The 24,773-nt window shown below is 45.1% G+C and overlaps 1 protein-coding gene across 1 annotated transcript in view; it reads right to left on the reverse strand.

The window, feature by feature from the left end:
• Positions 1 to 297: 297 nt before the first annotated feature.
• Positions 298 to 24,773, reverse strand: part of ccm2l (CCM2 like scaffold protein) — a 34,817-nt gene continuing 10,341 nt past the window's right edge. Inside the window, exons 5-12 of the mRNA XM_036945803.1 lie at positions 22,927 to 23,216; positions 22,508 to 22,684; positions 22,135 to 22,355; positions 14,891 to 15,020; positions 10,694 to 10,757; positions 8,559 to 8,712; positions 4,333 to 4,471; positions 298 to 821 (exon numbers count right to left, since the gene is read on the reverse strand). Of these exons, the coding sequence (XP_036801698.1) occupies positions 487 to 821; positions 4,333 to 4,471; positions 8,559 to 8,712; positions 10,694 to 10,757; positions 14,891 to 15,020; positions 22,135 to 22,355; positions 22,508 to 22,684; positions 22,927 to 23,216 (1,510 nt within the window). The 3' untranslated portion in view covers positions 298 to 486. The remainder of the gene's footprint in view (positions 822 to 4,332; positions 4,472 to 8,558; positions 8,713 to 10,693; positions 10,758 to 14,890; positions 15,021 to 22,134; positions 22,356 to 22,507; positions 22,685 to 22,926; positions 23,217 to 24,773) is intronic.

Here is a 24,773-nt window from a genome sequence, read left to right on the forward strand (position 1 = left end):
TTACTCTGTCCCTGTGGCTGTCCCTGTGGCTGACTCTGTCCCTGTGGCTGTCCCTGTGGCTGACTCTGCCCCTGTGGCGGTCCCTGTGGCTGTCCCTGTGGCTGACTCTGTGGCTGTCCCTGTGGCTGTCCCTGTGGCTGTCCCTGTGGCTGACTCTGTCCCTGTGGCTGTCCCTGTGGCTGTTTCTGTCCCTGTGGCTGTCCCTGTGGCTGACTCTGTCCCTGTGGCTGTCCCTGTGGCAGACTCTGTCCCTGTGGCTGTCCCAGTGGCTGACTCTGTCCCTGTGGCTGACTCTGTGGCTGTCCCTGTGGCTGACTCTGTCCCCGTGGCTGTCCCTGTGGCTGACTCTGTCCCTGTGGCTGTCCCTGTGGCTGTCCCTGTGCTAATCTCAGTCTCTTGTGTGGTGTGTGTTTGCATGAGTGTGTTGGTCATGATGTTGTGAACAAACATATGGCAAAAATACTACATTTCTGTTCCACCACTCCTTCACAAATAATAATCCTCCTCCTCTATATCTCCCTGACACCCCCCCTGCTCTCCCTGCCACTCCCCCTGCTCTCCCTGCCACCCCCCATGTTCATGTTGAAATCCCAGGGCCTCGATGTCGTGTGTGATGTCACTGATCCTGCGGTTGAAGTCCTGCGAGCCCGAGGGGAGTGACCTGCTGTCGTAACCCCTCACGACCGTTGCCGCAGTACTGCTCATGCTCCGTTTGATCCGGCCGAAGCTGTCCGTCAGAATGCCCCCCTCCCGGATCCCGATTCCTTCTAGGAAGCTCTCGAAAACGCCCACGTCCTTGTCTGGGATGAAGGGACGCATGCCTGCAGGGAAGTGACAGAGAGGAAGACACAGTCAGACTTAGTGCCTGGGGAACCGAGACGGGAACAGTCAGTCCTAAGGAACAGACGGGGAGACAGTCATTCCTGGGAAGGACACATGGGAACACTCAGTCCTAGGGAACAGACAGAGGAAAACACTCAGTCCTAGGGAACCGGGACGGGAACAGTCATTCCTAAGGAACCTTCCCTCTTTCTTCTTCCCTTCCCTCTTTCTTCTTCCCTTCCCTCTATCTTCTTCCCTTCCCTCTTTCTTCTTCCCTTCTCTCTTTCTTCTTCCCTTCTCTCTTTCTTCATTGTCTCTGTTTGCTCATGGTTCAGAATTACAGGAAGTAAGACAGGAAGTAAGTGTAAACGTGGTGTGACATGATGTTTAGCTGTTTCCATCAGACACCACTGCTTTCATATGAATCTGTTTTCCAGTCACATCCGTATAAAAGACTGGCTTGACAATCAACCGCAGGGGTTAGCAAACAGTACACAAACTCTCTCTTTTTCATCTCTCTCTCTCTCTCGCTCTCTCTCTTTCTTTTCATCTCTCTCTCTCTCTCTGTCTCTCTCTCTTTTCATCTCTCGCTCTCTCTTTTCATCTCTCTCTCTCTCTTTTAATTTCCCTCTCTCTCTTTTCATCTCCCTCTCTCTCTTTTCATCTCTCTCTCTCTTAATTTCCCTCTCTCTCTTTATCTCTCTCTCTCTCTCTTTTCATCTCGCTCTCTTTTCATTTCCCTCTCTCTCTTTTCATCTCTCTCTCTCTCTTTTCATCTCTCTCACTTTTAATTTCCCTCTCTCTCTTTTCATCTCTCTCTCTCTCTCTTTTCATCTCTCTCTCTCTCTTTTAATTTCCCTCTCTCTCTTTTCATCTCCCTCTCTCTCTTTTCATCTCCCTCTCTCTCTTTTCATCTCGCTCTCTTTTCATTTCCCTCTCTCTCTTTTCATCTCTCTCTCTCTCTTTTCATCTCTCTCTCTCTCTTTTCATCTCTCTCTCTTTTCATTTCCGTCTCTCTCTTTTCATCTCTCTCTTTTCATCTCTCTCTCTCTCTCTCGTTGTATTCTCCCTGTTTATTTCTCTCATCAATACATTCCCACACAACAGAAAAGCCTGTGTGCTGTGATAATGCATTACTTACTCTGTAACCTGTTAGTTCATATGCCTCGACATCGTGATATATAGACCTAAAGGCCGAGACAATAAGAAGACACAGTGGCAGAATAAATTCAACCACACCTTTGTTTCATCACAAAACCGTAGAGCAACCTCTGTCCAGTGAAGTCCACAAATTATTATTGTATGTAACAAACAGTTACATGACCTATAGCATGGCTAAGCAACTTAATGTTTTCTGACATTTTCAAACTACTATTTAGTTCAATTTGATGTAGCTGTCCATGGTTCTGATTCCTCTGTTAGGTATTAGAATCCCCATTAGCTGTTCCAAATGCCCGGGGTCCACACAGAACATGAAACATGATACAGAATGACATAATACAGAACATTAATAGACGATAACAACTATAAGGACAGAACTATATACATTTTTAAAAAACGGCTCAAGTAGCCTACATATCACTACATACACACAAACTATCAAGTAGCCTCCATATCACTACATACACACAAACTATCAAGTAGCCTACATATCACTACATACACACAAACGATCAAGTAGCCTACATATCACTACATACACACAAACTATCAAGTAGCCTCCATATCACTACATACACACAAACTATCAAGTAGCCTACATATCACTACATACACACAAACGATCAAGTAGCCTACATATCACTACATACACACAAACTATCAAGTAGCCTCCATATCACTACATACACACAAACTATCAAGTAGCCTCCATATCACTACATACACACAAACTATCTAGGTGAAATAGAGGAGAGGCGTTGTGCCGCGAGGTGTTGCTTTGTCTGTTTTTTGAAACCAGGTTTGCTGTTTATTTGGTCTCTATATAACACTGTACGCTTTCTTGAATGTGTTCTGGATTTGGGGGCTGTGAAAAGACCCCTGGTGGCATGTCTGGTGGGGTACGTGTGTGTGTGTCAGAGCTGTGTGGAAGTTGACTATGCAAACAATTTGGAATTTTCAACACATTGATGTTTCTTATATAAAGAAGAAGTGATGTAGTCAGTCTCTCCTCAACTCTTAGCCAAGAGAGACTGTCAGGCATAGTATTTATATCAGTCCTCTGATTATAATGAAGAGCAAGACGTTCCGCTCTGTTCTGTTCCAGCTGCAGCTTAACTAGGTCTTTCCTTGCAGCACTGGACCACACGACTGGACAATAATCAAGATTAGACAAAACTAGAGCCTGAAGAACTTGCTTTGTAGAGTGTGGTGTCAAAAAACCAGAGCATCTCTTTAATACGAACAGACCTCTCCCCATCTTTACAACCATTGAATCTATATGTTTTGACCATGACAGTTTACAATCTAAGGTAACGCCAAGTCATTTAGTCTCCTCAACTTCAAGGTCCATGCTTACCCTCTGGCAAGGCTAGCTACACGACGCCCCTTGATGATGTCATTTCCTCTTCTGCCTAATGGCTACAGTGCCTTCATGACTATCTCTTCTCTGTAACCCCACACATACAATTATCTGTGAAGGTCCCTCAGTCGAACAGATTCAACCACAAAGATCAGGGAGGGGATCCTCGCAAAGAAGGGCACATATTGGTAGAATGGTCCAAATGAGCACGGTGAAGTTATTAATTACACTTTGGATGGTGTATCAATACGCCCAGTCACTACAAAGATACACGTGTCCTTCCTAACTCAGGCCAATGGGGACTTTAAAACAGTTAGAGTTTAATGGCTGTGGTATGAGAAAACTGAGGATGGATCAACAACACTGTAGTTACTCCACAATACTAACCTAAATGACAGAGTGAAAAGAAGGAAGTCTGTACAGAATCAAAATATCCCAAAACATGCATCCTGTTTGCAACAAGGCACTAAAGTAAAACTGCCAAAAATGTGACAAAGCAATTAACTTTTTCTTGATTACAAAGTGTTATGTTAGGGTCAAATCCAATACAACACATTACTGAGTACCACTTTCCAAATTTTCTAGCATAGTGGTGGCTGCATCATGTTATGGGTATGCTTGTAATCGTTAAGGACTGGGGAGTTTTTCAGGATAAAAAATAAATGAAAAGCACAAGCAAAATCCTAGACGGAAAATTTGGTTTAGTCTGCCTTCCACCAGACACTGGGAGATGAATTCACCCTTCAGCAGGACAACAACCTCCCTACAACTAGCCTTATAAACAGGGTTAGGTAATGGAACATTTTGGGAACCCGGTTCACCTGGTATCCCACCATTTGGTTTAGAAATGAATGTATATAACATTGCATTGTTAAAAGACCAGTTCTGTGACATTGGTAAAGCAATGTGACGTACTAACTCGAGGTCTCACTACACCTTTATGTGTGTGTGTGTGTGTGTGTGTGTGCGTTTCTTGCATGTTATCCTACCCAGTAGCAGGAACTTCCTGTTATCTCCATACAGCTGTAGCAGGTCAGAACAGAACACGGCTATGGGACATCCCAACCTGTACTCTCTCAACAGCAGGGCAAACTGCTGGAGCTCCTGGGGACTCAGCTTACTCCTTAGCTGCATGGTACCGGGGGAAGAGAAGGGGACAAACACAGTTTACAGGGGACATTACAGGGGGACATTACAGGGGGAGAGAGAAGGGGACATTACAGGGGGAGAGAGAAGGGGACATTACAGGGGGAAGAGAGAAGGGGACATTACAGGGGGAGAGAGAAGGGGACATTACAGGGGGAGAGAGAAGGGGACATTACAGGGGGAAGAGAGAAGGGGACATTACAGGGGGAGAGAGAAGGGGACATTACAGGGGGAGAGAGAAGGGGACATTACAGGGGGAAGAGAGAAGGGGACATTACAGGTTACAGGGGGGACATTACAGGGGAAGAGAGAAGGGGACAAACACAGGTTACAGGGGAACATTACAGGGGGAGAGAGAAGGGGACATTACAGGGAGAAGAGAGAAGGGGACATTACAGGGGGAAGAGAGAAGGGGACAAACACAGGTTACAGGGGGAAGAGAGAAGGGGACATTACAGGGGGAGAGAGAAGGGGACATTACAGGGGGAAGAGAGAAGGGGACATTACAGGGGGAAAGAGAAGGGGACAAACACAGGTTACAAGGGGACATTACAGGGGGAGAGAGGTGATAGAACCCCCAGCCTGTCTCAGAAGCAGGACAAACTGCTGTAGCTCCTGTGGATCCAGCTTAGACCTCAACTGGATTGTTCTGGGAGAGAGTGATGACAAAGACGATTGATCGATTGATTAATGGATAGAATTATTGATTGATTAACCGATAGATTTATTGATTGAACTCTCTCTGTGGCCCCAGGTCCTGTCAATAGTATAATGTCATGTGCTAATTGTAATTCAGTGGTCCTACCTATTGTGGTCATGTGTCTGTCTTTATTGTGATCATGTACTCCTGCCCTGGTTGCTGCCCCCCCCCCCCCCCCCCCCGGTTGCTGTCGTCGTCGTCGTCCCCCTGGTTGCTGCCCCCCCCCCCAGTTGCTGTCGTCGTCGTCCCCTGGTTGCTGTCGTCGTCCCCTGGTTGCTGTCGTCGTCGTCGTCCCCCTAGTTGCTGCCCCCCCCCCCCCCCCCCCGGTTGCTGTCGTCGTCGTCGTCGTCCCCCTGGTTGCTGCCCCCCCCCCCCCCCCTGGTTGCTGCCCCCCCCCCCGGTTGCTGTCGTCGTCGTCCCCCTGGTTGCTGTCCCCCCCCCCCGGTTGCTGTCGTCATCGTCCCCCTGGTTGCTGTCCCCCCCCCCCTGGTTGCTGTCGTCGTCGTCGTCGTCCCCCTGGTTGCTGTCCCCCCCCCCCCCCCGGTTGCTGTCGTCGTCGTCCCCCTGGTTGCTGTCCCCCCCCCTGGTTGCTGTCGTCGTCGTTGTCGTCCCCCTGGTTGCTGTCCCCCCCCCCCGGTTGCTGTCGTCGTCGTCCCCCTGGTTGCTGTCCCCCCCCCCTGGTTGCTGTCGTCGTCGTCGTCGTCCCCCTGGTTGCTGTCCCCCCCCCCCTGGTTGCTGTCGTCGTCGTCGTCCCCCTGGTTGCTGTCCCCCCCCCCCCCTGGTTGCTGTCGTCGTCGTCGTCCCCCTGGTTGCTGTCCCCCCCCCCCCCCCCCTGGTTGCTGTCGTCGTCGTCGTCCCCCTGGTTGCTGTCGTTGTCGTCCCCCTGGTTGCTGTCCCCCCCCCCTGGTTGCTGTCGTCGTCGTCGTCCCCCTGGTTGCTGTCCCCCCCCCCCGGTTGCTGTCGTCGTCGTCGTCCCCCTGGTTGCTGTCGTCGTCGTCGTCCCCCTGGTTGCTGTCGTCGTCGTCGTCCCCCTGGTTGCTGTCGTCGTCGTCGTCCCCCTGGTTGCTGTCGTCGTCGTCGTCCCCCTGGTTGCTGTGATCTTTTGCATTTTGAATTTTTATTTTACGTTTATTTATTTAGGCACCACCCTGGTCATGAATAATCACTGTGATCTTTACTGTGGGCATGACTCCTCACGGCGATCTTTACTGTGGTCATGAACCATCACTGTGGTCTTTACTGTGGTCATGACTCATCACTGTGATATTTACTGTGGGCATGAACCATCACTGTGATCTTTACTGTGGTCATGACTCCTCACGGTGATCTTTACTGTGGTCATGACCCCCTACTGTGGTCATGACTCCACACTGTGATCTTTACTGTGGTCATGACTCATCACTGTGATCTTTACAGTGGTCATGAACCATCACTGTGATCTTTACTGTGGTCATGGCTCCTCACTGTGGTCTTTACTGTGGTCATGACTCATCACTGTGATCTTTACCGTGGTCATAAATCATCACTGTAATCTTTACTGTGGTAATGACTCCCTACTGTGGTAATGACTCCTCACGGTGACCTTTACTGTGGCCTTGACTCCCTACTGTGGCCATGACTCCACTCAGCGATCTTTATTGTGGTCATGACTCAACACTGTGATCTTTACTGTGGTCATGACTCCACACCGTGATCTTGACTGTGGTCATGACCCCCTTCTGTGGTCAGGACTCCACACCGTTATCTTTACTGTGGTCATGACCCCCTACTGTGGTCATGACTCCACACTGTGATCTTTACTGTGGTCATTAATCATCACTGTGATCTTGACTGTGGTCATGACCCCCTTCTGTGGTCAGGACTCCACAGCATGATCTTTCCTGTGGTCATGACCCCCTACTGTGGTCATGACTCCACACTGTGATCTTTACTGTGGTCATTAATCATCACTGTGATCTTGACTGTGGTCATGACCCCCTTCTGTGGTCAGGACTCCACACCGGGATCTTTACTGTGGTCATGACCCCCTACTGTGGTCATGACTCCACACTGTGATCTTTACTGTGGTCATTAATCATCACTGTGATCTTGACTGTGGTCATGACCCCCTTCTGTGGTCAGGACTCCACACCGGGATCTTTACTGTGGTCATGACCCCCTACTGTGGTCATGACTCCACACTGTGATCTTTACTGTGGTCATGAATCATCACTGTGATCTTTACTGTGGCCATGACTCCCTACTGTGGCCATGACTCCACTCTGTGATCTTTATTGTGGTCACGACTCATCACTTTGATCTTTACTGTGGTCATGAACCATCGCTGTGATATTTACTGTGGTCATGACTCCACACGGTGATCTTTACTGTGGTCATGAATTCTCACTGTAATCTTGACTGTGGTCATGACTCCTCACTGTGATCTTTACGGTGGTCATGACTCCTCACTGTGATCTTTACTGTGGTCATGAATCATCACTGTGATCTTTACAGTGACCATGACACCCTACTGTGGGCATGACGCCTCAATGGGATCTTTACTGTGGTCATGACACCCTACTTTGGTCATGGCTCCACACAGTGATCTTTACTGTGGTCATGACCCCCTACTGTGGTCATGACTCCACTCTGTGATCTTTACTGTGGGCATGACTCCACTCTGTGATCTTTGCTGTGGTCATGACTCAACTCTGTGATCTTTGCTGTGGTCATGACTACACACCGTGATCTTTACTGTGGCCATGACTCCACACCGTGATCTTTACTGTGGCCATGACTCCACTCTGTGATCTTTATGGTGGTCATGACTCCTCACTGTGATATTTACTGTGGTCATGACTCCTGACTGTGATCTTTACTGTGGTCATGCCACCAGGTGTGATCGTGTGCCCACTGGAGCCACTTCTTCATGTTTTTAGCTGGTAGGAGTGGAACCAGGTGTGATGGCATGCCCACTGGAGTCTCTTCTTCTTGTTTGTAGCTGGTAGGAGTAGAACCAGGTGTGGTCATCTGCTGACAAGGACAGACGAGTTGTGCATTGCAAGATGTCGTTCTGCACACCACTGTTGTACTGACCCGTTATTTGTCTGTTTTGAAAAGCCCTGGAGGCCAGACGTTTTTTTAAGATACTAGAGCTGGTGTGTTTGGTACCGACGATCATACCAAACTCTTAAGGTCACTCGTTTGGCCCATTCTAAACGTTCAAATCAAACAGTAACTGAATGCCTCGATGCCTGTCTGCCTGCTTCATGTAGCCAAGCCACGGCCACGTGACTCACTGTCTGTAGGAGCGAACCATTTTCCTGAACGGAGAGGGTGGTGTCCCTAAAAAAAAAACTGTCCAATGACTGATCATGTATTTAGTCTTACGGTGATCATGTACTCCTGCATGAGCTGCAGACCCTGGTCTCCTCCGTCACTATGCAGCGATGCCAGGCTGTGATGTGAGCCCTGTAGGGACAGAGACGAGCTCTCACTGTAGCTCTCACTGTAGTACAGGTCAAAGGCCTCCTGGGATCCATCACTATGGGAGAATGCACAGGAAAGAAACGACCGGGTGAATTACATTGAAACACATGGAGAACTCATGAAGGCATCTCTGCCCTATCACTGACTATACACTGGCCCTGTATCACTGACTAGACACTGGCCCTGTATCATGGACTAACTGACTATACACTGTCCCTGTATCACTGACTAGACACTGTCCCTGTATCATGGACTAACTGACTATACACTGTCCCAGTATCACTGACTAGACACTGTCCCTGTATCATGGACTAACTGACTATACACTGTCCCTGTATCACTGACTAGACACTGTCCCTGTATCATGGACTAACTGACTATACACTGTCCCTGTATCACTGACTAGACACTGTCCCTGTATCACTGACTATACACTGTCCCTGTATCATGGACTAACTGACTATACACTGTCCCTGTATCACTGACTAGACACTGTCCCTGTATCATGGACTAACTGGCTATACACTGTCCCTGTATCACTGACTATACACTGTCCCTGTATCACTGACTAGACACTGTCCCTGTATCACTGACTAACTGACTATACACTGTCCCTGTTTCACGGACTAGACACTGTCCCTGTATCATGGACTAACTGACTATACACTGTCCCTGTATCACTGACTAGACACTGTCCCTGTATCATGGACTAACTGACTATAAACTGTCCCTGTATCACTGACTAGACACTGTCCCTGTATCATGGACTAACTGACTATAAACTGTCCCTGTATCACTGACTAGACACTGTCCCTGTATCACTGACTATACACTGTCCCTGTATCATGGACTAACTGACTATACACTGTCCCTGTATCACTGACTAGACACTGTCCCTGTATCACTGACTATACACTGTCCCTGTATCACTGACTAGACACTGTCCCTGTATCATGGACTAACTGGCTATACACTGTCCCTGTATCACTGACTATACACTGTCCCTGTATCACTGACTAGACACTGTCCCTGTATCACTGACTAACTGACTATACACTGTCCCTGTTTCACGGACTAGACACTGTCCCTGTATCATGGACTAACTGACTATACACTGTCCCTGTATCACTGACTAGACACTGTCCCTGTATCATGGACTAACTGACTATAAACTGTCCCTGTATCACTGACTAGACACTGTCCCTGTATCATGGACTAACTGACTATAAACTGTCCCTGTATCACTGACTAGACACTGTCCCTGTATCACTGACTATACACTGTCCCTGTATCATGGACTAACTGACTATACACTGTCCCTGTATCACTGACTAGACACTGTCCCTGTATCACTGACTATACACTGTCCCTGTATCACTGACTAGACACTGTCCCTGTATCATGGACTAACTGGCTATACACTGTCCCTGTATCACTGACTATACACTGTCCCTGTATCACTGACTAGACACTGTCCCTGTATCACTGACTAACTGACTATACACTGTCCCTGTTTCACGGACTAGACACTGTCCCTGTATCATGGACTAACTGACTATACACTGTCCCTGTATCACTGACTAGACACTGTCCCTGTATCATGGACTAACTGACTATAAACTGTCCCTGTATCACTGACTAGACACTGTCCCTGTATCACTGACTATACACTGTCCCTGTATCATGGACTAACTGACTATACACTGTCCCTGTATCACTGACTAGACACTGTCCCTGTATCACTGACTAGACACTGTCCCTGTATCACTGACTAGACACTGTCCCTGTATCACTGACTAGACACTGTCCCTGTATTACTGACTAGACACTACACTGTCCCTGTATCATGGACTAACTGACTATACACGGTCCCAGAGTTCAATATTATAGAGTGTGTGTGTGTGTGTGTGTGTGTGTGTCTATGTGTCTCTGTGTCTATGTGTGTGTGTGTGTGTGTGTGTGTGTGTGTGTGTGTGTGTCTCTGTGTCTATGTGTGTGTGTGTGTTTGTGTGTGTGTGTGTGTGTGTGTTACTCACTAAGAGCTGCAGAGGCTGAAGTCAGCGTCGTAGCTGTAGGTCATGTCAGTCAGACAGCTGTCACCTGGGAGAAGACCATAACATCACTGTTCATCACCAAATACCCTGCCACCTGGGATAAGACCCTGCCACCTGGGAGAAGACCATAACATCACTGTTCATCACCAAATACCCTGCCACCTGGGATAAGACCCTGCCACCTGGGAGAAGACCATAACATCACTGTTCATCACCAACTACCCTGCCACCTGGGATAAGACCATAACATCACTGTTCATCATCAAATACCCTGCCACCTGGGATAAGACCATAACATCACTGTTCATCACCAAATACCCTGCCACCTGGGAGAAGAACATGACATCACTGTTCATCACCAAATACCCTGCCACCTGGGAGAAGAACATGACATCACTGTTCATCACCAAATACCCTGCCACCTGGGATAAGACCCTGCCACCTGGGAGAAGACCATAACATCACTGTTCATCATCAAATACCCTGCCACCTGGGATAAGACCCTGCCACCTGGGAGAAGACCATAACATCACTGTTCATCACCAAATACCCTGCCACCTGGGATAAGACCCTGCCACCTGGGAGAAGACCATAACATCACTGTTCATCACCAACTACCCTGCCACCTGGGATAAGACCATAACATCACTGTTCATCACCAAATACCCTGCCACCTGGGAGAAGAACATGACATCACTGTTCATCACCAAATACCCTGCCACCTGGGAGAAGACCCTGCCACCTGGGAGAAGACCATAACATCACTGTTCATCACCAAATACCCTGCTTATCCCAAACGCCAGCCTCTTCTCTATGTAGTACACCAGGGCCCTCTATGTAGTCTCTATGTAGTACACCAGGGCCCTCTATGTAGTCTCTATGTAGTACACCAGGGCCCTCTATGTAGTACATCAGAACTATTCCATGTGTACAGTACAATGTGTGTCTGTCTACATTAAGGCAGTGTGTCTGTCTACATTAAGGCAGTGTGTCTGGCTACATTAAGGCAGTGTGTCTGTCTACATTAAGGCAGTGTGTCTGTCTACATTAAGGCAGTGTGTCTGTCTACATTAAGGCAGTGTGTCTGTCTACATTAAGGCAGTGTGTCTGGCTACATTAAGGCAGTGTCTACATTAAGGCAGCGTGTCTGTCTACATTAAGGCAGTGTGTCTGTCTACATTAAGGCAGTGTGTCTGTCTACATTAAGGCAGTGTGTCTGGCTACATTAAGGCAGTGTGTTTGGCTACATTAAGGCAGTGTGTCTGTCTACATTAAGGCAGTGTGTCTGTCTACATTGAGGCAGTGTGTCTGTCTACATTAAGGCAGTGTGTCTGTCTACATTAAGGCAGTGTGTTTGGCTACATTAAGGCAGTGTGTCTGTCTACATTAAGGCAGTGTGTCTGTCTACATTAGGGCAGTGTGTCTGGCTACATTAAGGCAGTGTGTCTGTCTACATTAAGGCAGTGTGTCTGTCTACATTAAGGCAGTGTGTCTGGCTACATTAAGGCAGTGTCTACATTAAGGCAGTGTGTCTGTCTACATTAAGGCAGTGTGTCTGTCTACATTAAGGCAGTGTGTCTGTCTACATTAAGGCAGTGTGTCTGGCTACATTAAGGCAGTGTGTTTGGCTACATTAAGGCAGTGTGTCTGTCTACATTAAGGCAGTGTGTCTGTCTACATTGAGGCAGTGTGTCTGTCTACATTAAGGCAGTGTGTCTGTCTACATTAAGGCAGTGTGTTTGGCTACATTAAGGCAGTGTGTCTGTCTACATTAAGGCAGTGTGTCTGTCTACATTGAGGCAGTGTGTCTGGCTACATTAAGGCAGTGTGTCTGTCTACATTAAGGCAGTGTGTTTGGCTACATTAAGGCAGTGTGTCTGTCTACATTAAGGCAGTGTGTCTGTCTACATTAAGGCAGTGTGTCTGTCTACATTAAGGCAGTGTGTCTGTCTACATTAAGGCAGTGTGTCTGTCTACATTAAGGCAGTGTCTACATTAAGGCAGAGTCTACATTAAGGCAGTGTGTCTGTCTACATTAAGGCAGTGTCTACATTAAGGCAGTGTGTCTGTCTACATTAAGGCAGTGTGTCTGTCTACATTAAGGCAGTGTCTACATTAAGGCAGAGTCTACATTAAGGCAGTGTGTCTGTCTACATTAAGGCAGTGTCTACATTAAGGCAGTGTGTCTGTCTACATTAAGGCAGTGTGTCTGTCTACATTAAGGCAGTGTCTACATTAAGGCAGAGTCTACATTAAGGCAGTGTGTCTGTCTACATTAAGGCAGTGTCTACATTAAGGCAGTGTGTCTGTCTACATTAAGGCAGTGTGTCTGTCTACATTAAGGCAGTGTCTACATTAAGGCAGAGTGTCTGGCTACATTAAGGCAGTGTGTCTGTCTACATTAAGGCAGTGTGTCTGTCTACATTAAGGCAGTGTCTGTCTACATTAAGGCAGTGTGTCTGTCTACATTAAGGCAGTGTCTACATTAAGGCAGTGTGTCTGTCTACATTGAGGCAGTGTGTCTGTCTACATTGAGGCAGTGTGTCTGTCTACATTAAGGCAGTGTCTGTCTACAGTGAGGCAGTGTGTCTGTCTACATTGAGGCAGTGTGTCTGTCTACATTGAGGCAGTGTGTCTGTCTACATTAAGGCAGTGTGTCTGTCTACATTAAGGCAGTGTGTCTGGCTACATTAAGGCAGTGTGTTTGGCTACATTAAGGCAGTGTGTTTGGCTACATTAAGGCAGTGTGTCTGTCTACATTAAGGCAGTGTGTCTGTCTACATTAAGGCAGTGTGTCTGGCTACATTAAGGCAGTGTGTTTGGCTACATTAAGGCAGTGTGTCTGTCTACATTAAGGCAGTGTGTTTGTCTACATTAAGGCAGTGTGTCTGTCTACATTAAAGCAGTGTGTCTGTCTACATTAAGGCAGTGTGTCTGTCTACATTAAGGCAGTGTGTCTGTCTACATTAAGGCAGTGTGTCTGGCTACATTAAGGCAGTGTGTTTGGCTACATTAAGGCAGTGTGTCTGGCTACATTAAGGCAGTGTGTTTGGCTACATTAAGGCAGTGTGTCTGTCTACATTAAGGCAGTGTGTCTGTCTACATTAAGGCAGTGTGTTTGGCTACATTAAGGCAGTGTGTCTGTCTACGTTAAGGCAGTGTGTCTGTCTACATTGAGGCAGAGCGTCTGTCTACATTGAGGCAGTGCGTCCGTCTACATTAAGACTTGTGTACTTCTGAATGAATGTCTATGTACCATTGATTATGGATGTGTTATCTAAGACTGTGTTTCTGAACTGATTACATTATTAATGACATGTTGCCCCTATTCTTGATGAAGGAAGGATGTTAATGAACTCAGTGGTTTGAAACCACAAAACGAACCAACATAGTGCTGCTAATAGCTCTGCGGTTGAAGACAACATTTTGAAAACTGTGTACCAGTTTAGAGGGTTATATTTCCCATTTCTGAACTGGGTGGTTCGAGCCCTGAATGCTGATTGGCAGACAGCCGTGGTATATCAGACCGTATACCACGGGTATGACAAAACATGTATTTTTTTCTGCTCTAATTAAGTTGGTAACCAGATTATAATAGCAATAAGGCACCTTAGCCGTGGTATATTGGCTATATACCACACCCCCTCGTGGTAAGAACAGCCCTTAGCCGTGGTCTATTGGCCATATACCACACCCCCTCGTGGTAAGAACAGCCCTTAACCGTGGTCTATTGGCCATATACCACACCCCCTCGTGGTAAGAACAGCCCTTAGCTGTGGTCTATTGGCCATATACCACACCCCCTCGGGCCTTATTGGTTAATTCTCTAACTGTCAACCATGCCTGTAGCCAGTAGCGGTCTGGTACGGTATACACACGCTATAGTCTGCTGTGTGTGTGTGTGTGTGTGTGTGTGTGTGTGTGTGTCAGAGGACATTGGTGGGACGAGCTACAGGAGGACCGGCTCCTTGTAATAGCCTGGATTGGGAATCAGTGGAATGTTTTCTAAACACATCAAGCACATGGAAACAACGTGTGTGTGACTCCGTTCCATCGATTCCATTACAGCCATTTACAAGGAGCCCATCCTCCTTACACTTCCTCCCACCAGCCTCCTCTGGTTTGTGTGTGTGTGTGTGTGTGTGTGTGTGTGTGTGTGTGTGTGTGTGTGAGACTCACTCCTCTGGAGCCAGTAGCGATCTGGCATGGTGTAGTGGAATCCAGACCTGTCTACACACTCTATAGTCTGGTGTCCATAGATAATCTGGAACATCTGACAGATCAGAGCACAGTACTCCTCCGCTGCATCCTGAAGAGAGAGACACACACACACACACACACACACACACACACACACACACACACACACACACACACACACACACACACACACACACACACACACACACACACACACACACACACACACCATCATTAGGAGGACACAGTGTATGTGTGTGTGTGTGTGGGGGGGGGAGGGGGGGGGTAAGAGAGAGAGTTTGTATTTGTGTGTCTGTGCGTTGGTGTGCATTTATGTGTGTGTGTGTGTGCGTGCGTGCGAGCATTTATTGTAGTGAACAACTGTTTCATGTGAATACATTGATATAAAAAAAGGGGGAACATTCAATATAATTCATGAGTTGAATCAAAACCTGTGTTTAAACCCTTTCTCACGCTTGGAGTCTTCACAGATTTTCCCCCCCAAAAAATAATGTGACATAAAACAAGATTGGGAGAATGTCATATGGTCAGATGAAACCAAAATATAACTTTTTGGTAAAAATTCAACTCGTCGTGTTTGGAGGACAAAGAATGCTGAGTTGCATCCAAAGAACACTATACCTACTGTGAAGCATGGGGGTGGAAACATCATGCTTTGGGGCTGTTTTTCTGCAAAGGGACCAGGACGACTGATCCGTGTAAAGGAAAGAATGAATGGGGCCATGTATTGTGAGATTTTGAGTGAAAACCTCCTTCCATCAGCAAGGGCATTGAAGATGAAACGTAGCTGGGTCTTTCAGCATGACAATGATCCCAAACACACCGCACGGGCAACGAAGGAGTGGCTTCGTAAGAAGCATTTCAAGGTCCTGGAGTGGCCTAGCCAGTCTCCAGATCTCAACCCCATAGAAAATCTTTGGAGGGAGTTGAAAGTCCGTGTTGCCCAGCAACAGCCCCAAAACATCACTGCTCTAGAGGAGATCTGCATGGAGGAATGGGCCAAAATACCAGTAACAGTGTGTGAAAACCTTGTGAAGACTTACAGAAAACGTTTGACCTGTCTGAAAATGTCTGGCTGACATCATAATGTCTGGATGACATCATAATGTCTGGATGACATCATAATGTCTGGATGACGTCATAATGTCTGGATGACATCATAATGATGTTTGTTTCCAACACCAGGGATGTTTTCCTGAATAAGTTAGATCTGCTGTGTGTTTTGTTTCCTTGCCATGATATGAACGAGTATCGCGATACTGGTTTGGTTGAAAAAGCACTCTGAAATTGTGAAAATGAAGATAATGCTCTTTTTGTCTAAGAGCTGTTTGAAAAAAAAATGAATGCCTGTTCGGGTGGGATAGATATTTTATCCCACATCATGACACCACATTCTGATCTGATTATAATAAACCAATGACTGTTCATCTGGGTAAGGGGGTAGGCTCTAGACTATCCTATCAGCCAATCAGGGCTGTGTATGTAAATATATTAAAATGTGTTTCCTAACACACACACACAATCAGACTGAGCATTTCAAGGGCCAAAGGAGGCTCAGGGAAATACATGATAAAACATATATTTGAGTTATTTTCATTAAATAAACTGTGATTTATTAGACATACAGTGATGATTTAAAAATAAAATGACAAAGACTACATAGTGGCGTTTTAATAGCTGTCAAATACTTGCTTCCTCTGTCCTGAGAATCTCAATTGCATTTCCTTGATTCGTCGCATCCTCTCTCCTGGTATCCATCTCAAAACCCATTGGATGAGAAGGTCGGTGGTCCTTATCCCTCTCACCTTCTTATCCAATGGGTTTTGAGAAGGAGGCAAGGACAGATTCTCCCATTGTTTCCCCCATTCCTCACCTCCCTCTCAAAGCCCATTGGGGGGAGAGGAGGGAAGGCTCCTCCCTTCAGGCTACAATGGACTTTCAAGGAGAGAAAAGGAGTGGAGGAAACAAGGACAGAGGAAGCAACAATTTGACGGCTAGTTTTCAGACACACACACACACACACACACACACACACACACACACACACACACAATGCATTGCATAATCAGTAGCATTACATCACAGTGAGAGGTCAGCCACAGTAGAGCTGTGGGATTGGATTTCACTATGGGGGTTTAGATATCAGAATCAGCATGGACGAGACAGAGAAGGACGTGTGTGTGTGTGTGTTTGCCTGTCTGTCTGTGTGTGTGTGTGTGTGTGTGTGTGTGTGTGTGTGTGTGTGTGTGTGTGTGTGTGTGTGTGTGTGTGTGTGTGTGTGTGTGTGTGTGTGTGTGTGTTTGCCTGTGTGTGTGTGTGTGTGTCTCTTTTAATAAAAATAGATAATACATCTATTAATAGTTCTCCTTTGAGCGGAGGATTTATTATTGTAGAGTGAGGGACTGACATTAAATATCTACGTCCCAAATAGTGCCCTATTCCCTTTATAGTGTACACTACTTTGACCAGGGCCCATAGGGAATGGGGTGCACACTACTTTGACCAGGGCCCATAGGGAATGGGGTGCACACTACTTTGACCAGGGCCCATAGGGAATGGGGTGTACACTACTTTGACCAGGGCCCATAGGGAATAGGGTGCACACTACTTTGACCAGGGCCCATAGGGAATAGGGTGCACACTACTTTGACCAGGGCCCATAGGGAATAGGGTGTACACTACTTTGACCAGGGCCCATAGGGATTAGGGTGCCATTTGGGATGCACAGATTGTATAGTGAGTGATTGAGATTCAATGGGACAAAAACTATCCTAAACTGCATGTAGTATGTAGTTAGGTTAAGTTAAGTTAAACCACGAGATGGGTTTGTATGTAGTTAGGTTAAGTTAAGTTAAACCACATGTGATGGGTTTGTATGTAGTTAGGTTAAGTTAAGTTAAACCACATGTGATGGGTTTGTATGTAGTTAGGTTAAGTTAAGTTAAACCACATGTGATGGGTTTGTATGTAGTTAGGTTAAGTTAAGTTAAACCACGAGATGGGTTTGTATGTAGTTAGGTTAAGTTAAGTTAAACCACATGTGATGGGTTTGTATGTAGTTAGGTTAAGTTAAGTTAAACCACATGTGATGGGTTTGTATGTAGTTAGGTTAAGCTAAGTTAAACCACATGTGATGGGTTTGTATGTAGTTAGGTTAAGTTAAGTTAAACCACATGTGATGGGTTTGTATGTAGTTAGGTTAAGCTAAGTTAAACCACATGTGATGGGTTTGTATGTAGTTAGGTTAAGCTAAGTTAAACCACATGTGATGGGTTTGTATGTAGTTAGGTTAAGCTAAGTTAAACCACATGTGATGGGTTTGTATGTAGTTAGGTTAAGCTAAGTTAAACCACATGTGATGGGTTTGTATGTAGTTAGGTTAAGCTAAGTTAAACCACATGAGATGGGTTTGTATGTAGTTAGGTTAAGCTAAGTTAAACCACATGTGATGGGTTTGTATATAGTTAGGTTAAGCTAAGTTAAACCACATGAGATGGGTTTGTATGTAACTGCATGTAGTATGTAGTTAGGTTAAGTTAAGTTAAACCACATGTGATGGGTTTGTATATAGTTAGGTTAAGCTAAGTTAAACCACATGAGATGGGTTTGTATGTAACTGCATGTAGTATGTAGTTAGGTTAAGTTAAGTTAAACCACATGTGATGGGTTTGTATGTAGTTAGGTTAAGCTAAGTTAAACCACATGTGATGGGTTTGTATGTAGTTAGGTTAAGTTAAGTTAAACCACATGTGATGGGTTTGTATATAGTTAGGTTAAGCTAAGTTAAACCACATGAGATGGGTTTGTATGTAACTGCATGTAGTATGTAGTTAGGTTAAGTTAAGTTAAACCACATGTGATGGGTTTGTATATAGTTAGGTTAAGCTAAGTTAAACCACATGAGATGGGTTTGTATGTAACTGCATGTAGTATGTAGTTAGGTTAAGTTAAGTTAAACCACATGTGATGGGTTTGTATATAGTTAGGTTAAGCTAAGTTAAACCACATGAGATGGGTTTGTATGTAACTGCATGTAGTATGTAGTTAGGTTAAGTTAAGTTAAACCACATGTGATGGGTTTGTATATAGTTAGGTTAAGCTAAGTTAAACCACATGAGATGGGTTTGTATGTAACTGCATGTAGTATGTAGTTAGGTTAAGTTAAGTTAAACCACATGTGATGGGTTTGTATGTAGTTAGGTTAAGCTAAGTTAAACCACATGTGATGGGTTTGTATGTAGTTAGGTTAAGTTAAGTTAAACCACATGTGATGGGTTTGTATATAGTTAGGTTAAGCTAAGTTAAACCACATGAGATGGGTTTGTATGTAACTGCATGTAGTATGTAGTTAGGTTAAGTTAAGTTAAACCACATGTGATGGGTTTGTATATAGTTAGGTTAAGCTAAGTTAAACCACATGAGATGGGTTTGTATGTAACTGCATGTAGTATGTAGTTAGGTTAAGTTAAGTTAAACCACATGTGATGGGTTTGTATGTAGTTAGGTTAAGTTAAGTTAAACCACATGTGATGGGTTTGTATGTAGTTAGGTTAAGTTAAGTTAAACCACATGTGATGGGTTTGTATGTAGTTAGGTTAAGCTAAGTTAAACCACATGTGATGGGTTTGTATGTAGTTAGGTTAAGCTAAGTTAAACCACATGAGATGGGTTTGTATGTAACTGAATGTAGTATATAGTTAGGTTAAGTTAATGTATGAATTGTGCTAGCTCTATTCTATATAGTTAATGTATGAATTGTGCTAGCTCTATTCTATATAGTTAATGTATGAATTGTGCTAGCTCTATTTTATATAGTTAATGTATGAATTGTGCTAGCTCTATTCTATATAGTTAATGTATGAATTGTGCTAGCTCTATTCTATATAGTTAATGTATGAATTGTGCTAGCTCTATTCTATATATTGAATGTATGAATTGTGCTAGCTCTATTCTATATAGTTAATGTATGAATTGTGCTAGCTCTATTCTATATAGTTAATGTATGAATTGTGCTAGCTCTATTTTATATAGTTAATGTATGAATTGTGCTAGCTCTATTCTATATAGTTAATGTATGAATTGTGCTAGCTCTATTCTATATAGTTAATGTATGAATTGTGCTAGCTCTATTCTATATAGTTAATGTATGAATTGTGCTAGCTCTATTCTATATATTTAATGTATGAATTGTGCTAGCTCTATTCTATATAGTTAATGTATGAATTGTGCTAGCTCTATTCTATATAGTTAATGTATGAATTGTGCTAGCTCTATTCTATATAGTTAATGTATGAATTGTGCTAGCTCTATTCTATATAGTTAATGTATGAATTGTGCTAGCTCTATTCTATATAGTTAATGTATGAATTGTGCTAGCTCTATTCTATATATTGAATGTATGAATTGTGCTAGCTCTATTCTATATAGTTAATGTATGAATTGTGCTAGCTCTATTCTATATAGTTAATGTATGAATTGTGCTAGCTCTATTCTATATAGTTAATGTATGAATTGTGCTAGCTCTATTCTATATAGTTAATGTATATCAAGATGCTCTCACTGTCTCACTGTAGGTTGAGATGTTTTTGCACTTTTTCTCCAAACATCAAATTTAAAAGTGGATCCAAATGTCAAATTCCGTTAAGGGTCAAAGGTGTCACGACTTCCGCCGAGGTCGTTCCCTCTCCTTGTTCGGGGCGGCGTTCGGTGATCGACGATCCACTTTTCATCTTCCATTGGTTTTGTCTTGTCTTCCATCACACCTGATTCCAATTCCATCAATTTCATGTTGTGTATTTAACCCTCTGTTCCCCCTCATTGTCCTTGTCCGTGATTGTTTGTTGTTGTTGTGCTGTTAGTTACCGGGTTTTGTTTGTTGTTGTTGTGCTGTTAGTTACCGGGTTTTGTTTGTTGTTGTTGTGCTGTTAGTTACCGGGTTTTGTTTGTTGTTGTTGTGCTGTTAGTTACCGGGTTTTGTTTGTTGTTGTTGTGCTGTTAGTTACCGGGTTTTGTTTGTTGTTGTTGTGCTGTTAGTTACCGGGTTTTGTTTGTTGTTGTTGTGCTGTTAGTTACCGGGTTTTGTTTGTTGTTGTTGTGCTGTTAGTTACCGGGTTTTGTTTGTTGTTGTTGTGCTGTTAGTTACCGGGTTTTGTTTGTTGTTGTTGTGCTGTTAGTTACCGGGTTTTGTTTGTTGTTGTTGTGCTGTTAGTTACCGGGTTTTGTTTGTTGTTGTTGTGCTGTTAGTTACCGGGTTTTGTTTGTTGTTGTTGTGCTGTTAGTTACCGGGTTTTGTTTGTTGTTGTTGTGCTGTTAGTTACCGGGTTTTGTTTGTTGTTGTTGTGCTGTTAGTTACCGGGTTTTGTTTGTTGTTGTTGTGCTGTTAGTTACCGGGTTTTGTTTGTTGTTGTTGTGCTGTTAGTTACCGGGTTTTGTTTGTATTTTGTATTATTCTGTTGACGGTGGTTTTATGGTTATTAAACACGACCGTTGTCAACCAGTTTCCGCTCTCCTGCGCCTGACCTCTCTGCCGCCAGTAGCATGACATCACAAAAGGGGTTAAGGTTTTTGGATTGGTTTAAAACATCAAGGTCAGGCATTCATTCCCGTAATGGTGAGGGTTAAGGGTTAAAAGAACAGGGTTTTTATAAAACAAAACACAAATCTAAACGAGTGTCTACCACTGGGATTGAACAGACAACCTTTGGAACCGGAGGGATTACACCTATCCAGCACCCCATGTCCACAACACACTAGCAAAACCCATCTGGCTGCTAACACAGTAATGTCATTTATTGAGACAAGTCCTCACCCTGTTCAGGGCACGGTGTGTGTGTGAGAGAGTGAGTGAGAGAGGGAGAGAGTGAGCGAGAGAGATAGTGAGAATGAGAGAGAGACAGAGAGGTCTGTGTGTCTCACCCGGTTCAGGGCACGGTGTGTGTGTGTGTGTGTGTGAGAGAATGAGTGAGTGAGAGAGGGAGAGAGCGAGAGAGAGAATGAGAATGAGAGAGAGACAGAGGTCTGTGTGCCTCACCCGGTTCAGTGCACGGTGTGTGTGTGTGTGTGTGTGAGAGAGAGAGGGAGAGAGCGAGAGAGATGGAGAGAGAGAATGAGAGAGAGACAGAGGTCTGTGTGTGTGTGTGTGAGAGAGTGAGTGAGAGAGGGAGAGAGAGAATGAGAGAGAGACAGAGGTCTGTGTGTCTCACCCGGTTCTCCACAGCCAGTATGACCAGATTACAGTAGGCATCAGGGCATGGTGTCGGCTCCAGTGGGTTATGGTTTCTCCTTTCCCAGCTTCCATAACTCTTCCCCCTCTCCCAACTCCCTGTACAGGCCTGCCTGCGTTCCCAACTCCCTCCCTGGGGATGCTTCCTCTCCCAGCTGCCTCCAGGCTTCCCTCCAGCTCCATGCCTCTTCTCCCAGCTACCTATATAGATTACAGTTTAGTTTAGTTTTTGATTATATTGACACATACAAAATACACTTTAGCAGTTTAAAATACAGGAAACAGTGTCGCTTACATGACATAAAATAATGAGCGTGATTAAAAAGAGAAACATGAACCATTTCAAACTGCACCTCCTCCAACTCCACTGGCCCCGTGTCTTTTCTCCCAACTCCCCCCGACCGGTCTGGGTCGGTCCCAGCTCCCGCTCACTGGCCTCTTCTCCCAGCTTCCTCCTCCAGGCTTCCTGGTCTGTCTCCGCTCCCAGCTTCCTCCTACCCTGGGCTGCCTCTCTAGGCTGCCACCAGCACCTCAAATCAAATCAAACTTTTCTGTTAAGTGCATTTATAATCACACTTTTCTGTTAAGTGCATTTATAATCACACTTTACTGTTAAGTGCATTTATAATCAAACTTTTCTGTTAAGTGCATTTATAATCAAACTTTTCTGTTAAGTGCATTTATAATCAAACTTTTCTGTTAAGTGCATTTATAATCACACTTTTCTGTTAAAACAATAAAATGAAAAGAAGTAAAAGGAAACAAGAAGCACCTCCAGCCACTCCACCAGCTCCTCCTCCCCCTCCTCCCCCAGCACCCTGCACCAGGGCTGGGTTGGGTTGCGGCTGTGGCTGTGGCTGCTTGGAGGAGGGTTTGTGGTTCTTCCAGTCCACTCCACAGATGGTGTGTCTGCGCTCCATAGTGCCACCTGCTGGACGTGGGTCAGAGTTGCTCATGGTCTGACGACGAGCCTCGATGCCTCCTGGGTTTCTCTTCTCCAGGCTGTTACCTCCCGCCAGGACGGTATCTACCTTTAAACCTGGGGGAGGAAGAGGATGGAGGATAGAGGAGGATGGAGGAAGAGGAGGATGGAGGAGATGATGGAGGAGGTGGAAGATAGAGGAAGAGGTGGATGGAGGAAGAGGAGGATGGAGGAAGAGGAGGATGGAGGAGGTGGAGGATAGAGGAAGAGGAGGATAGAGGAGGATGGAGGAAGAGGAGGAGGATAGAGGAAGAGGAGGATGGAGGAGGATGGAGGATGGAGGAGGAGATGGAGGAGGTGGAGGATAGAGGAAGAGGAGGAGGGAGGAAGAGGAGGATGGAGGAAGAGGAGGATGGAGGAGGAAGGAGGAAGAGGAGGATGAGGAGGATGGAGGAAGAGGAGGATGGAGGAGGAGGAGCAGGAGGAGGAAGGAGGAGCAGGAGGAGGAGGAGCAAGAGGATGGAGGAAGAGGATGGAAGAGGAGGAGGATGGAGGAGGGGCAGGAGGGGGATGGAAGAGTAGGAAGAGGAGTATGGATGAGGAAGAAGAGGAGTATGGAGGAGCAGGAGGAGGATGAAGGAGGAAGATGGAGGAGGAGGAGTACGGAGGAGGAGGAAGAGGAGTGTGGAGGAGCAGGAGGAGGAGGAGGAGGATGGAACAGGAGGAGAAGGGGGAGACATGGCTAATAGATGCTGAATCCAGACATGGCTAATAGATGCTGAATCCAGACATGGCTAATAGATGCTGAATCCAGACATGACTAATAGATGCTGAATCCAGACATGACTAATAGATGCTGAATCCAGACATGACTAATAGATGCTGAATCCAGACATGGCTAATAGATGCTGAATCCAGACATGACTAATAGATGCTGAATCCAGACATGACTAATAGATGCTGAATCCAGACATGGCTAATAGATGCTGAATCCAGACATGGTTAAAACCTGTCTAGGAAAGACGTTCCGCTAGCGGAACCCCTCGATAACATTCCGCTGAAAAGGCAGCGCGTGAAATTCAAAAATATTTTTTAGAAATATGTAACTTTCACACATTAACAAGTCCAATACATCAAATGAAAGATAAGCATCTTGTTAATTAATCTACACATGGTGTCCAATTTAAAAAATGCTTTACAGCGAAATCACTTATGATTATGTCAGGTCAGAGTCAAGTGACAAAAACACACACAGCTATTTTTCTAGCCAAAGAGAGGAGTCACAAAAAGCAGAAATATAGATCAAATGAATCACTAACCTCTGATGATCTTTATCAGATGACACTCATAGGACATCATGTTACACAATACATTTGTGTTTTGTTCGATAATGTGTATATTTATATCCAAAAATCTCAGTTTACGTTGGCGCGTTACGTGCAATAATGTTTTAATTCCAAAACATCTGGTGATTTTGCAGAAATACTCATTGATAAAAGATGCAAGTCTTATTCACCAAATTAAAGATAGACTTCTCCTTAATGCAACCGCTGTGTCAGATTTTTAAAAAAACGTAATAATCCGAGAACGGCGCTCAGAGCCCAATTCAGCCTGAGAAATATCCGCCATTTTGGCGTCAACATTAGTTAGAAAAACACTATAAATATTAACTTACCTTTGATGATCTTCATCAGAAG

This window comes from Oncorhynchus mykiss, chromosome 16 (assembly GCF_013265735.2).
Source record: "Oncorhynchus mykiss isolate Arlee chromosome 16, USDA_OmykA_1.1, whole genome shotgun sequence".
Taxonomy (NCBI): domain Eukaryota; kingdom Metazoa; phylum Chordata; class Actinopteri; order Salmoniformes; family Salmonidae; genus Oncorhynchus; species Oncorhynchus mykiss.